We start from the raw sequence: 15,788 nt of genomic DNA, 5'->3' as shown, positions 1-15,788 counted from the left end.
TTCTTCATCCCTTTTACTACAGGTTTGTGTTTTAATGGATTGGGGGGGGGGGGGGGAATTGGGGATTGCCCAGTGGCTCCTGAATGTTTTTGGTGTACAGAGTTCCAACAATTATTATCTGGCACTGCAGCTATTGAGCAAGCAACTTGGAAGCATTTTTCTCTTACTGCTTCAATGCGGTCAATGCAGTGGTAATGAAATTGAGTACATTTTCACTGAAAACTGTTGCAACAATGAGGTATCAGAAACTGCTGTATTTGAAAATAAAGCCCAGTTGAACAGAAATTGTAGCTTGCTAATCAATAAATGAAACATTTGAATATAATGTTACATAGTTAAAGATTTAAAATTGGATAAGAGTGGAAGGGCGTATGGTGTTTTGTTAGAAGTATACTACATGGAAAGAAATCAAACACAGCAGACAGCAACTTATATCTGTAACTGTTGCTATAAAAATCAAGCATTGTTTCAGTTAAAATACAAATTCCCTTCACACAAAATCAATAAGGAGAACACATGGTCATGTTATTAGATACCATACCTGTTATTAATTCGTAGAACAAGGTTAGGATCATCTATAATGCCAGGATTTTCAGCAAACTCACGATATGCAACAACATGTTGCAAGAATTTCTCTGTAAAAGAATGCAAGATGCCACTCAACAAGTATTTTGATGCTTGAATGATCTTTGTCCCCTTCAACACCGTCTACCAATAAGTTAGGGATTGAATGTGTATTCAATAAATAATGATTTACCTCTTCCTTCTCTCTTCTTCATCCCCCCACTCCCCACCCCCAAGAGATGCAGCTGAATCCCACTTTTTCAAGCTACCTCCTTGCTCCCTTTTCTCTCAACCACAAAACCTAACCCCAAGCCTCAGTTGATCCCTACTAGCTGTTTGACAAGGTCTCAGTGAAATTCTCCCCTTCAATTTCCTCTGGTCGTCTCCCTCTGATTGGGAAAGTATCCAGACGTCACCGAGTGCTTCCCCACAATGAAATTGGAAACGCGGCATGCCAAGGATTCAGAGCACAAACCCAAGTCTCACCACTACATTGCACAGTGCCAACTTCCTCCGCTTCACATTCATTTTAATCCTGTTGACACCTTCTTTATGGCATTTAACTTTGCACTTCACAGTTGAATTAGACTACTGATTTGTTAACCTCACTCCCACAATAAAAAAAAGTGTAGAGAAAAATCAATTCTATGATTACCGATGTAGGAAACATTTCAAGGCAGACAGTTTCCACATCGTGGGAAAGAGATTTGAATATCTTATACCCTTTGCAGTGTGCTTTTGAAGTCAGAGCATAGCATCTGCCCAAATCTGTTGTTTTTATGAAATAATGTAAATCAAGTGATTTTTCATTTCTAAAATCATCCCAGTATGAAGGAAAAGCATCTTATTGCTAGCAGCACACTAGGATGACATGGGAGACCTTGTACTGTAAAGTGACTTCAGAGTGAACCAACGTGCATGTGCACAAAAAACAGGAACATGGAGGTGGACCCAGTAGCAGTGTTCATATGGGGGCCATCCTGTGAGACTAGGGCCAACTCTGCTGCATTTTAACTTTCAAGTGCAAACTCAAGCATTTCGCCATTATAAATAAACAAGTTACTAGGTTTTAAAGGAAAAGGGGCAAACCAGAATACCTGACATTTTAGCAATTTTCAAGCCCCATTTTAATTTCTCCATTTGTTAAAAAAACGAGAAAAGCACCGTCACTAGTTTCATGTTTTACTGGAAAAAAAGCTCCACTATGTCACCGAGTGGGATAATATACAAAAAATGTTTCCAAGCTGCTAACCAATAAATTAGTATGGCAGGGAGAGGGAGGGGGGAGGAGAGGAGATCTGGTAAAAAAAAAGTCTGAAGATAAAAGAATTAGATGAGTGTAAGGTCTGACCAAGGTAAGGAATAAGGGCAACATAAAACAGTCAGGGAACAATTACAGTTATAGAACAGAAGTATAAAATGACAAAAAATAAAGGGAGGGGAACAATTAATAAAAACAAATTAAACTGCCTGTACAGCAAGGTGCACAGCATCTGAAACAAGAGGGGAATTAGAGGCAATAATTCACAGTGAGGAGTCAGATATGGTAGGAATAACTGAAAATTGGCTACATAAAGAACAGGACTGGCAGTTAAATATTGCAGGATGTAACTTATTTAGAAACTATAAGGAAGGAAGAAGGGGATTGGGGTAGCTGTACGAATTAGAGACAACATAATGGCAGCAGCAAAAAGGGACATAACTAACATTAAGATAGAAACAGAATCCATATGGATTGAGATAAGGATAAGAAAGGATCACTCACGTTAATAGGGTTATTCTACAGACCACCCAATAATGGAAGGAAGTGAACAAAGAAATATGTAGGCAAATCTATGAAATAAGTAAAAGACATCGAATAATAATCACAGGAGGTTTCAATTACCCGCAAATAAACTGGCAAGAGGTAGGGTAAGGGGAAAAAGGAATGGAGTTTTTTTTTACATTGTGTACAGGACTCCTTTCTTACCCAGTACGCAAGAAGCCCAACCAGAGAGGAATCACAGCTGGATCTAGTAATAGGATATGAACCAGAGCAGATAAGAGAAGTAAGCATAAGGGAACATTTAGGCAATAGCGATCAGAACATAAGGTTTAAATTAATGATTGAGAAAGACACAAGACAAAAGACCAAATTAGTAGATTGGGGGAAAAAAAGCTAATTTTGAGGGAATGGGAATGGAAGTAAGGACAGTAAACAGGGGGGGGGGGGGGGAAATCGACAAAGATAGAACAACAGTGGGAAATATTTAGAACTGTGATCAAGTGTGTTCAGGAGAAATATAGTCCTCTTTTTAAAAAAAAAAACAAGCTAGCCAATAATGAAACAACAACTTGTATTTATATAGTGCTTTTAACATAGAAAAACACCCCAAGGAACGTCACAGGAATATTAAGACAAAAAATTTGACATCAAGCCACATAAGGAGAAATTAGGGCAGATTGGTCAAAGAGGTAGGTTTTAAGGAGCGTCTTAAAAGGAGAAAAGAGAGGTAGAGAGGCAGAAAGGTTTGGGGAGGGCATTCCAGAGCTTACGGCCAAGGCAACAGAAAGCACAGCCACCAATAGCTGAGTGATTATAATCAGGGATGCTCAAGAGGTCAGAATTAGAGGAGCACAGATATCTCGGGAGATTGTGGAGCTGGAGGAGATTACAGAGATAGGGAGGGATGAGGCCATGGAGGGATTTGAAAACAAGGATGACAATTTTGAAATCGAGGCGTTGCTTAACTGGGAGCCAATGTAGGTCAGCAAGCAGAGGGGTGATGAGTGAACGGGACTTGGTGCGAGTTAGGACACAGGCAGCCGAAATTTGGGTGAACTCAAATTTACGCAGGATACAATGTGGGAGGCCAGCCAGGAGTGCGTTGGAATAGTCAAGTCTAGGAGGTAACAAAGACATGGATGAGGGTTTCAGCAGTGGATGAGCTGAGGCAAGGACAGAGACGGGCGATGTTATGGAGGTGGAAATACGCGGCCTTAGTTATGCCACAGATATGTGGTTGGAAGCTCATTTCAGGGTCAAATATGCCACCAAGGTTGCAAACAGTGTGGTTCAGCTGCAGACAGATGTTAGGCAGAGGGATGGAATCACTGGCTGGGGAACGGAGTTTGTGGCGTGGACCGAAAACAATGGCTTTGGTCTTCCCAATATTTAATTGGAGAACATTTCTGCTCATCCAGTACTGGATGTCGGACAAGCAGTCTGACAATTTGGAGACCGTGGAGGGATCGAGAGAAGTGGTGGCGAGGTAGAGCTGGGTGTCGTCAGCGTACATGTGGAAACTGATGCTGTGTTTTCGGATGTCACCGCCAAGGGGCAGCATGTAGGTGAGAAATAGGAGGGGGCCAAGGATAGATCCTTGGGGGGACACCAAAGGTAACAATGCGGAAGTGGGAAGAGAAGCCATTGCAGGTGATTCTCTGGCTACAATTAGATAGATAAGAACGGAACCAGGAGAGTGCAGTCCCACGCAGCTGGAGGCGTTGGAGAAGGAGAGTGGTCAACCATGTCAAAGGCAGCAGACATGTCAAGAAGGATGTAAAGGGACAGTCTAGAAACTAAAAACATATTAGAGTAGTCAACAAGGATTTCAAAAGGTAAGGTCATGCTTGACCAATCTTATTGAATTCTTTGAAGTAATAGAAAGAGTAGCTAAGGTTAATGTAGATGACGTAATATATTTGGATTTTCAAAGACCTTCAATAAGGTACTGCATAGTAGACTCATGATTATGGTCAGAGCTTGTGGAGTCAGGACAAGTAGCAGAATGGATAGCAAGCTGGCTACAAAACAAAACAGTAGAGGTCAAGGGTAGCTACTCAGACTACCAAATGGTGGGAAGTGGTGTTCCACAAGGATCGGTGCTGGGACCACTGTTGTTCACAATTTACATTAATGATCTGGACACGTGAATCAGAAGTAGAATTTCAAAATTTGACGACACCAATTTGGGTGGGGGGGGGGGGGGGGGGGCGTTTTATTAACACACAAGGAAGAATGTGACAAAAGACAAGACGACATTAATAAACTTGCAGAATGGCACATAATTTGCAAATGAATTTTAATATAGACAAATGTGAGGTGGTGCATTCTGGCAGGAAGAATAAGAGGTCACGTAATGCTTGGATAAAACGAGTCTAAATGGGGTAGAGGAGCAATGGGACCTAGGAGTACACATTTGCAAATCACTAAAAGTAGCGACACAGGTTAATAAGGCCATAACAAAAACCAAGCACTGGGATTCATTTCTAGAGTGATATAATTGAAAAGCAGAGAAGTTATGTTAATCTTGTATCGAACCTTGGTGAGACCACACTTGGGAGCACTGCGCACAGTTCTGGTCTCTATTATAAAAAGGATATAGGCGCAGTGAAGGTGCAAAAAAGATTCACAAGGATAATACCAGAACTGAGAGGATATACTCATCAGGAAAGGCTGAACATGCTGGGGTTCTCGGGGTAGATGTAGAGAAAATGTTCCCACTTGTGGGAAAACTAGAGGTCATAACTGTAAGACAGACAGACATTAATACATCCAATAGGGAATTCAGGAGAAACTTCTTTACCCAGAGTGGTATGAATGTAGAACATGCGACCACAAGTAGTGGTTGAGGCAAATAACAGACGCATTTAAGGGGAAGCTAGATAAGCATATGAGGGAGAAAGGAATAGATGATATGCTTATAGGGTTAGAAGAGGGGTGGGAGGAGGCTTGTGTGGAGCATAAACACCGGCATAGACCAGTTGGGCCGAAAGGCCCATTTCTGTGCTGCAGACACAATGTAACTTGATGTTAATCATGGTAACAAAGGATGACTAGGAGACATCTCCCTTCTCTTAAAATTTAGGAATAAGAGAAAATATAGAACATATACTTTTCTATTAAACCTTCCATAATTTTTCTAAGCCTTCAGTTTCCATCTTTTGTCTTACCTTTGGAAATCTCAGTATTTTCACTGAGACCCCCACAGAGTGAGAGAACGAGACCCGCCAGGTCAGCTGCTGAATCAGAGAGGCATTCAGTGCCACTATCCATTGCTGCACTTCCCACCGACTGTGGCGACTGAGAACCAGAACGTGTATCTGATTCAGTCCATCGTTTGGAAGTGCTGTCAAACTCACTATAGAGGAGGGAAAAAAAACATAATTTTCAATGCTAATATTGCATTAGTGGACATTGTTTTACACATGACTTGGACATACATCATTGTGGGATTAATATCCTGGAATTCCCCACCTAACTCATTGTAGGAGCAACTCAGTGAAGAACAGGAGACAGCAGGAGGGACTCAGTGAAGGACAGGATAACTTCCATGAATTTGTGTTCCTTGTTTTGTGGAGTGCTTTAGTGATTGGTGAGGTTCTTGATCCAGTGAAATTTGGCAACTTTGAGCTGACAGATGTTGTTATATTAAGGTACCAAGTGCAACAATTTTTATTCTATCTGCTACACGGCACTGGGGTGTACAGGCCAGGACATTCAATGGCATTATCATCGTCAAATCCCCTACCATCAACATTCTGGAGGTCACCATTGACGAGAAACTCAAGTGGACTAGCCACATAAATACTGTGGCTACAAGAACAGGTCAGAGACTGGGAATTCTGTGGTGCATGACTCACCTCCTGACTCCCCAAAGCTTTTCCACCATCTACAAGGCTCAAGTCAGGAGTGTGATAGAATACTCTCCACTTGTCTGGATGAGTGCAGCTCCAACAACACAAGTTCAACACCATCCAGGACAAAGCAGCCTGCTTGATTGGTACCCCATCCACCACCTTAAACATTCACTCCCTCCACCACCGGCGCTGCAGTGTGTACCATCTACAAGATGCACTGCAGCAACTCACCAAGACTTCTTAGACAGCACCTCCCAAACCCACGACCACTACCACCTGGAAGGACAAGGGCAGCAGGCGCATGGGAACACCATCAGCTCCAAGTTCCCCTTCCAAGTCAGACACCATCCGGACTTGGAAATATATCACCGTTCCTTCATCAGTGAGTCAAAATCCTGGAACTCCCTGCCCAACAACACTGTTGTAGTACCTTCACTACACAGACTGCAACGGTTCAAGAAGGCAGCTCACCATCATCTTCTCAAGGGCAATTAGGGTTGGGCAATAAATGTTGGTCTTGCCAGTGACACCCACAGCCCATGAATGAAAAAAAAGTCTCATCTAATCTCTTGCCGTACGCATCTAGTCCAAATTCGCTCTACCTCATTTGCTTGCACATTTTAGCTGTTGCTCCATACCTGAACACATTATTTGTATTTCACATTTTTTGCCCTCTTAACTGCACTTGGGCCCTTCTGTCTTCTCTCCTTCCTGCCATCCAGTCATGCCACTTTTCATTTCTCCCGTCAGGGACTTTGTATGCCCAATCGCTACCTAATCTCATCGCTACTCTCTGCCTTCCTCCTCTTCTGCCACTGTCCCAGGCTTGTGTCCCGCTTGATTAAGCGAAAAGCTGCCCTGTGCGCCTCTCGGCACTCTCCGAAGAGCCATTCAAGGCACCAGTCTCTGCCTCCTTAGGAAGCAACATCCTTAACTGTGCCATTCCTCTGCTCTTGCCAACCTTTTAACTGATGCGCCTGTTGGGAGTTAACTTTACCATCCCACTGACTTACACTTATCCAAAAGAAAAGACTTGCATTTATACAGCACCTTTCACGACCACCAATTTTACAGCCAATTAAGTATTTTTTGAGGTGTAGTGACTGTTGTAATGTAGGAAACGCAGCAGCCAATTTCAGCACAGCCATCTCCCACAAACAGCAATGTGATAATGACCAGATAATCTGTTTTATTGAGGTCGATTGAGGGATAAATATTGGCCAGGACACTGGGGATAACTCTCCTGCTCTTCTTCAAAATAGTGTCACAGGATCTTTTACGTCCACCCGAGAGCACAGACAGGACCTCGGTTTAACATCTCATCTGAAAAAAGATGACACAGCCAGAGCTCGTTGTCCATATTGGCACCAATGGCATAGGCAGAAAGAGGGAGGAGGTCCTGCAGGCAGACTATAGGGAGCTAGGAAAGAGATTAAAAAGCAGGACCTCAAAGTGATCATCTCCAGATTACTCCCAGGCCACGTGCTAGTGAGTACAGGAATAGGAGGATATAACAGATGAATGCATGGCTGGAGAGATGGTGCAGGAGGGAGGGCTTTAGATTCCCGAGGCATTGGGACCATTTCTGGGAAGGTGGGATCTGTACAAGCCGGACGGGTTACACCTCAACAGAGCCAGGACCAATATTCCCACGGGGAGGTTTGCTAGTGCTGTTGGGGAGGGTTTAAACTAGCTTGGCAGGGGGATGGGCACCAGCATATAAGAGTAGAAAAGAGGAATAAGGTTCGTAAAAGAGTGAGTGTGTTGGATATTACTAGAGAAGAAAGTAGTGCTCGAGGCAGAAATAGTACATTAGATAGGAGCAGACGAAGAAAGACTGAAAAATTCAAAAATGGGTTTAGAACGCATGTACGTAAACGCACAGTGTGGTGAATAAGGTTGCTGAGCTACAAGCACAATTAGCCGTGTGGTAATATGATGTGACAATAACGGAAACGTGGCTTAAAAACAGTGAGGACTGGGCACTTAATATTGAAGGGTACAAGGTGCTCAGAAAAGATAGGGAAGGAAAAAAGGGAGGTGGGGTGGCAGTGCCGATTAAAGACGACATTGTAGTGTTGGAAAGGGAGGATGTTCTTGAGGGACAAGGACAGAATCCATTTTGTTAAGAGTTGAGGAGCAAAAAGGGTATGATCACACTATTGGGGGTATTCTACAGGCCTCCAAATAGTGAGGGGGAAGTAAAGGAGCAAATCTGCAGGGAAATCGCAGAGATATGCAAGAGCTATAGAGTGGCGATATTGGGGGACTTTAATTACCCAAGTATCAACTGGGATAATGCTAGGGTAAAGGGAAAGGAGGGGGAGGAATTTCTGAAATGTGTTCAGGAGAATTTCCTTGGCCAGTATGTTCTTGGCCCAACTAGGAAGGAGGCATTGCTGGATCTGGTGCTGGGGAATGAGGTGGGCCAGGTCGACCAAGTGTCTGTGGGAGAACACTTGGGTACGAGTGATCATCGTATCATAAGATTTAGATTAGCAATGGAGAGGAGCAAGGAACAATCTAGAGTGGAACTTCTAAACTGGAATAGGGCTAACTTCAGTGGGATGCAAAAGGATCTAGCCAGAGTAAAATGGAACCAAAGAATGACAGGAAAAACTGTAAGAACGATGGGTGATCTTTAGGGAGCTGAGCGGCAGAGCGACTACAAGAGGCCCCAGAGGCTCAGGTAGGCCCCAGTGCGGCATCGGCAGCGGGTGGAGGCGGAGCTGAGCGGCTACAAGAGGCCCCAGAGGCTCAGGTAGGCCCCAGTGCGGCATCGGCAGCGGGTGGAGGCGGAGCTGAGCGGCAGAGCGACTACAAGAGGCCCCAGTGCGGCATCGGCAGCGGGTGGAGGCGGAGCTGAGCGGCAGAGCGACTACAAGAGGCCCCAGAGGCTCAGGTAGGCCTCACCAATCTCCAATCCCAGGGAAGGAGAGGGGTAAAAAGTATTCAAGGTGTGACGTCACCACAAAGTGGGTAAGTGATTGGTTGGTAAGTATTTCTCCCTTTTTAAGCTTAAATCTCCTTGGTTTATAGTTTCTAAGGTGTGATATTCACCATCTAGAATCGAGGCAGAGGGTATTTAAGAATAATATTAATAAATTTAATTAATTACATAGAATGGGAGATCAGGCGATGTGTTGCTGCTGCAATATGTGGGAGCTGGTGGACACCATTGATGCTCACGGTGGTCACATTTGCAGTAAGAGTTGGCTGCTTGAGGAATTCCGGCTCCGTGTTGAAGAGCTGGAGTCCGAGCTTCAAACACAGACACATCAGGGAGGGGGAGAGTTACCTGGACTCTGTATCACGAGGTAGTCACACCAATTAGATTAATTAATTCAGATGTAGTCCGTGGCCAGGGTCAGGATGGTGTGACTAGAAGTGAGGCAGGTACGGGGATCCAGGAGGTAGTGTTGGAGGAGCCACAGCCCTTGCACTTGTCCAACAGGTTCAAGACTCTTACTCCCCGTGAGGATGGGAACAGGGACTGCGGGGAGGATGAGCAACCTGGACACAGCACCGTGGAGCGGGGTGCCATTCAAGTGGGGGGGGGGAGTTAAAAGAAATGTTGTAGTGGTAGGGGATAGTATCGTTAGGGGGATAGATAGAGTTCTCTGCAGCCGAGAGCGAGAGTCCCGAAGGCTGTGTTGCCTGCCCGGTGCCAGGGTTAAGGACATCTCCTCTGGACTGGAGAGAAACTTGGAGTGGGAGGGGGAGGATCCAGTTGTCATGGTCCATGTTAGTACCAACGACATAGATAGGACAAGGAAGGAGGTTCTGCTGAGGGAGTTTGAGCAGCTAGGGGCCAAATTAAAAAGCAGAACCACAAGGGTAATAATCTCTGGATTATTACCTGAGCCACGAGTGAATTTGGCTAGGACAAATAAAATTAGAGAGTTAAATGCGTGGCTCAAAGACTGGTGTGGGAGAAATGGGTTTTGCTTCCTGGGACACTGGCACCAGTACTGGGGCAGGAGGGAGCTGTTCCGTTGGGACGGGCTTCACTTGGCCAGTGCTGGGACTAGAGTCCTGGCGGATCATATAACTAGGGAACTAGTGGGGGGGGGGGGGGTCCTAGAGAGCAAATAATACAAATGACAACAGAGGTGGTCATAGACTTAGGTAGCAGTGGGGAAATTAAAAACCAGAGCATGTCAGGAAGGGGCAGAAGGTATGGAGTAAAAGGTAAAGTAATAAAAAGGGCAAAAGCAGGAACGAAGTGTCACAAAACATCTTTGAAAGTTCTCTATCTGAATGCACGTAGCATTCGTAACAAAATAGATGAGTTAATGGCACAAATAACTACATATGGGTATGATCTTGTGGCCATTACAGAAACATGGCTGCAGGGTGACAATGCCTGGGAATTAAACATACCAGGTTATTTAACAATCAGGAAGGACAGGCAGGAAGGAAGGGGAGGTGGGGTGGCTATGTTAATAAAGGAAGGAATCACTAATACAGAGAAATGATATTGGGTCAAAAGATCAGGACAATGAAACAGTTTGGGTGGAGGTAAGGAATAATAAGGGGAAAAAAACACTAGTGGGCGTAGTCTATAGGCCTCCGAACTGTGGCAACTCTGTTGGACGGAGTATCAATCAGGAAATAGTTGAGGCTTGTAATAAGGGAACATCTATAATTATGGGGGATTTTAACTATCATATTAATTGGACAAATCAAATTGGCCAGGGCTGCCTTGAGGATGAGTTCATTGAGTGTATTAGGGATGGGTTTCTTGAGCAGTATGTAACTGAACCGACCAGGGGGCAAGCAACCTTAGATCTGGTCCTGTGTAACGAGACAGGATTAATTAAAAATGTCCTAGTAAAGGATCCCCTTGGAATGAGTGACCATAACATGGTTGAATTCCATATTCAATTAGAGGGTGAGAAGGTTGGATCTCAAACAAGCGTGCTAAGCTTGAATAAAGGAGACTATGAAGGTATGAGAGCGGAATTGAGTAGAGTGGATTGGGAAAATAGATTAAAGGGTAAGACGATACATGATCAGTGGTGTACATTTAAGGAGCTATTTTACAACTTCCAAAAAATATATATTCCACTGAGAAGGAAAGGGTGTAAAAGAAAAGCCAGCCATCCGTGGCTAAGTAAAGAAATTAAGGATAGTATTTGACTAAAAACAAGGGCATATAAGGTAGCCAAATCTAGTGGGAGGATAGAGGATTGGGAAAACTTTAAAAGACAGCAAAAAATAACAAAAAGATTGATTAAGAAAGGAAAGATAGATTATGAAAGTAAATTAGCAAAAAATATAAAAACAGATAGTAAGAGTTTTTATAGTTATATAAAAAGAAAAAGGGTGGCTAAAGTAAATGTTGGTCCCTTAGAGGATGAGACCAGGAAATTAATGGTGGGAAATATGGAGATGGCAAAAACACTGAATGAATATTTTACATCAGTCTTTACAGTAGAAGACACTAAGAATATCCCAACACTGGACAAACAGGGGCTAAAGGGGGGGAGGAGCTAAACACGATCAAAATCACTAAGGAAGTGGTACTCGGTAAAATAATGGGACTCAAGGCGGATAAATCACCTGGACCTGATGGCTTACATCCTAGGGTCTTGAGGGAAGTGGCGGTAGGGATTGTGGATGCATTGGTAATAATTTTCCAAAACTCCCTGGACTCGGCAATGGTCCCGGCAGACTGGAAAACTGCTAATGTAACACCCTTATTTAAAAAGGGCAGTAGACAGAAGGCTGGAAACTATAGACTGGTTAGCCTAACATCTGTGGTAGGTAAAATTTTGGAGTCCATTATTCAGGAGACAGTAACAGGACATTTGGATAATCATAATTTAATAGGACAAAGTCAGCATGGTTTTATGAAGGGGAAGTCATGTTTGACAAATTTGCTGGAGTTCTTTGAGGAAGTAACGTATAGGGTGGATAAAGGGGAACCAGTGGACGTAGTGTATTTAGACTTCCAAAAGGCATTTGACAAGGTGCCGCACAAAAGATTATTGCTTAAGATAAAAAATCACGGGATTGGGGGTAATATTCTGGCATGGATAGAGGATTGGCTATCTAACAGAAGGCAGAGTTGGGATAAATGGTTCATTCTCAGACTGGCAATCAGTAACTAGTGGTATTCCGCAGGGGTCAGTGCTGGGTCCCCAACTCTTTACAATCTATATTAACGATTTGGAGGAGGGGACCGAGTGTAACATATCAAAGTTTGCAGATGATACTAAGATGGGGGGGGGGGGGGAAAGTAGTGAGTGAGGAGGACATAAAAAACCTGCAAGGGGACATCGACAGGCAGAGATTTGGCAGATGGAATACAATACTGGAAAGTGTGAGGTTATGCACTTTGGCAGGAAAAATCGTAGAGCAAGTTATTATCTTAATGGCAAGAAACTGGAAAGTACTGAAGTACAAAGGGATCTGGGGGTCCTGGTGCACGAAACTCAAAAGGTTAGTATGCAGGTGCAGCAAGTGATTAAGAAGGCCAATGGAATGTTGGCTTTCATTGCTAGGGGGATAGAATATAAAAATAGGGAGGTATTGCTTCAGTTGTACAAGGTATTGGTGAGACCGCACCTGGAATACTGCGTACAGTTTTGGTGTCCATACTTAAGAAAGGACATACTTGCTCTCGAGTCAGTACAAAGAAGGTTCACTCGGTTAATCCCGGGGATGAGCATATGAGGAGAGGTTGAGTAGATTGGGAATCTACTCATTGGAGTTCAGAAGAATGAGAGGCGATCTTATTGAAACATATAAGATTGTGAAGGGGTTGGATTGGGTGGATGCAGGGAAGATGTTCCCGGTGATGGGTGAAACTAGAACTAGGGGGCATAGTCTTAGAATAAGGGGCTGCTCTTTCAAAACTGAGATGAGGAGGAACTACTTCACTCAGAGGGTGGTAGGTCCATGGAATATGCTGCCCCAAAAAACTGTCGAAGCTACATCATTACATAAATTTAAAACAGAAATAGACAGTTTCCTAGAAGTAAAGGGAATTAAGGGTTACGGGGAGCGGGCAGGAATTTGGACACGAGTCTAGGTTCGGATCGGTCATGGCCCTGTGGGTAGCGGAGCGGGCCCAGGGGCCGTGTAGCCCGATCCTGCTCCTATTTCGTGTGTCTAATTCTGTTAGATGCAGGAGATGGTTCTGTGATAGTGGATTGGCAGTTAGGATCAGATCAGCCATGATCTTATTGAATGGCGGAGCAGGCTCGAGGGGCCGATTGGCCTACTCCTGCTCATATTCCTTATGTTATGTTCCAAGTTCAGGCTAGGTACATTCCAACAAGAGGGAAGGGTAAGGGAACCAAAGCAAGGGCTCCTTGGATGACGAAGGAGATAGAGAAGATGATGAAACAAAAGAAGCGGGTGTATGAGATTGTATGATGCATGTCAGGTGAATTCTTCAAGGGAGAACCAGACCAAATACAATAAGTTGAGAGGGGAAGTGAAAACGAAAATAAGATTGGCAAAGAGAATATGAGAGTAGAATGGCGGTTAACATAAAAGGGAAACCAAAAATCTTCTACCGGCATGTAAACAGTAAGTGGGTAGTAAGAGGTGGGGTGGGGCCTATTGGGGACAAAGGTGGTGATATATGCTTAGAGGCGCAGGGCAAGGCTAGAATACTCAATGAGTACTTTGTATCGGTGTTTACTAAGGAGGTGGATGCTGACAAAATATCAGTCGAAGTGGAAAAGGTAAAAACAATGGAAGGGGTGAAAATTAATAGACAGGATGTACTAGAAAGGATGGGTATGCTTAGAGTGGACAGGTCGCCTGGTCCAGATGGCTTGCATCCCAGGTTGCAAAGGGAATTGGGGGAGATAGCAGAAGGGCTTGCCATAATTTTCCAATCTTCCTTAGATGCGGGGGAGGTGCCAGAGGATTGGAAAGTGGCAAACGTGACACCACTGTTCAAGAAAGGGTGCAAGGACAATCCTAGTAACTACAGGTCCGTCAGTTTAACAGTGGTGGGTAAAGTTTTAGAAACAATAATCAAGGAAAAAATGAATGAGCACTTGAAGAAACTAATTAAGGAGAGCCAACGCAGATTGTGTTTGACTAATCAAATTGAATTTTTTGATGAAGTAACAGGGAGGATTGATGAAGGGAATGCAATGGATGTTATCTACATGGATTTTTGGAAGGCATTTGACAAAGTACTACTTAGAAGACTGGTTAACAAAATTGAGGCTCATGGAATAGGTGGGTCAGTGACAGCTTGGATAAGGAATTGGCTTAAGGACAGAAAACAGCGAGTTGTGGTAAATGGCTGTTTTTCAGACTGGAGGATGGTGGACAGTGGTGTTCCCGAAGGGTCAGTGCTGGGGCCACTGCTTTCTTGATATAAAATGACCTGGATATTGGGAGAGTAGAATTTCTAAATTTGCCAATGACACCAAACTTGGGGGTGTGGCAAACAGTGATGATGATATCAATTGACTGCAACAGGATATAGAAAGGCTAGCAGAATGGGCAGACAAGTGGCAGATGGAATTTAAGAGAGAAGTGTGAGGTGATGCATTTTGGCAGAAGGAACAGGGAGAGGCAATATACACTTAATGGCACAGTTTTAAAGAGTGTGCAGGGACAGAGGGACCTGGGAGTTAATGTGCATAGGTCCCTGAAGGTAGCAGGACATATTGAGAGAGTGGTTAACAAAGCATATGGGATCTTGGGCTTCATAAATAGAGATATTGAGTACAAAAGTACAGAAGTTATGCTGAACCTTTATAAACGCAGCTTAGGCCACAACTGGAGTATTGTGTCCAGTTCTAGTCACCACACTTTAGGAAGGATGTGAAGGCCCTTGAGAGGATGTTTACCAGAATGGTTCCAGGGATAGGGGATCTTAGCTACAAGGACAGGTTGGAGAAACTGGATTTGTTTTCATTAGAGCAAAGGAGGTTGAGGGGTGATTTGATAAGAGGTGTACAAGATGATGACAGGTTTGGGTAGGCTAGACAGGGAAAGGCTGTTCGCACTAGCTAATGGTACAAGGACTAGGGGACAAAGATTTAAGGTTTTGGGCAAGAGATACAGGGGGGATACAAGGAAAAACATTTTTATGCAGCGAGTGGTGAGGACCTGGAACTCACTGCTGACAGAATAGACACACACCATGTTTTCAAGGGGAGACTGGATAGGCACTTGAGGGAAATAAACTTGCAGGGCTACAGGGCTAGAGCAGGGGAATGGGACTGATTGGGTTGCTCTACAGAGAGCCGGCACGGACTCGATGGGCTGGATTGCTCTACAGAGAGCCGGCACGGACTCGATGGGCCGAATGGCCTCCTTCTGTGCCGTTATGTCTATGACCTCCAACAGTGCAGCACTTCCTCAACCCACAACCTTACTGACTCAGAGGCGAGGGTGCTACTAACGGAGACACGGCTGACACAATAACTATCCCCTTGGACTCTGCCAGTGGATCAACAATCACCACTGTTATTTTGTGCTAGTTTAGTGTTTCTTCATTTTTTTTTTTGATGTGCAACAGACTTTTTAAAAATTTTTTTATAAAAGAGTACTGTGCAGTGCAACCAGTGTGATCAACAGGATTTGTACACTAGCTTCTTCAGTGGAAAGTGCAAACTTAT

At 44.0% G+C, this 15,788-nt stretch overlaps 1 protein-coding gene across 4 annotated transcripts in view; it reads right to left on the bottom strand.

The window, feature by feature from the left end:
* The window catches only part of lpin2 (lipin 2), a 119,503-nt gene that overhangs the window by 23,568 nt on the left and 80,147 nt on the right, over window positions 1-15,788 (bottom strand). For all 4 annotated transcript variants that reach the window (XM_085992792.1, XM_085992793.1, XM_085992790.1 and 1 more), the window contains 2 exons: window positions 5,500-5,687; window positions 542-635 (listed from right to left, as the gene is read on the bottom strand). In XM_085992792.1, the coding sequence (XP_085848918.1) occupies window positions 542-635; window positions 5,500-5,687 (282 nt within the window). The remainder of the gene's footprint in view (window positions 1-541; window positions 636-5,499; window positions 5,688-15,788) is intronic.

The sequence above is a fragment of the Somniosus microcephalus genome, chromosome 7 (assembly GCF_052327205.1).
Source record: "Somniosus microcephalus isolate GS21.2 chromosome 7, FLI_Smic_1.0, whole genome shotgun sequence".
Classification (NCBI taxonomy): Eukaryota; Metazoa; Chordata; class Chondrichthyes; order Squaliformes; family Somniosidae; genus Somniosus; species Somniosus microcephalus.
The sequence above is the reverse complement of the archived record's forward strand: the minus strand, read 5'-3'. Positions and strand labels throughout refer to the sequence as shown.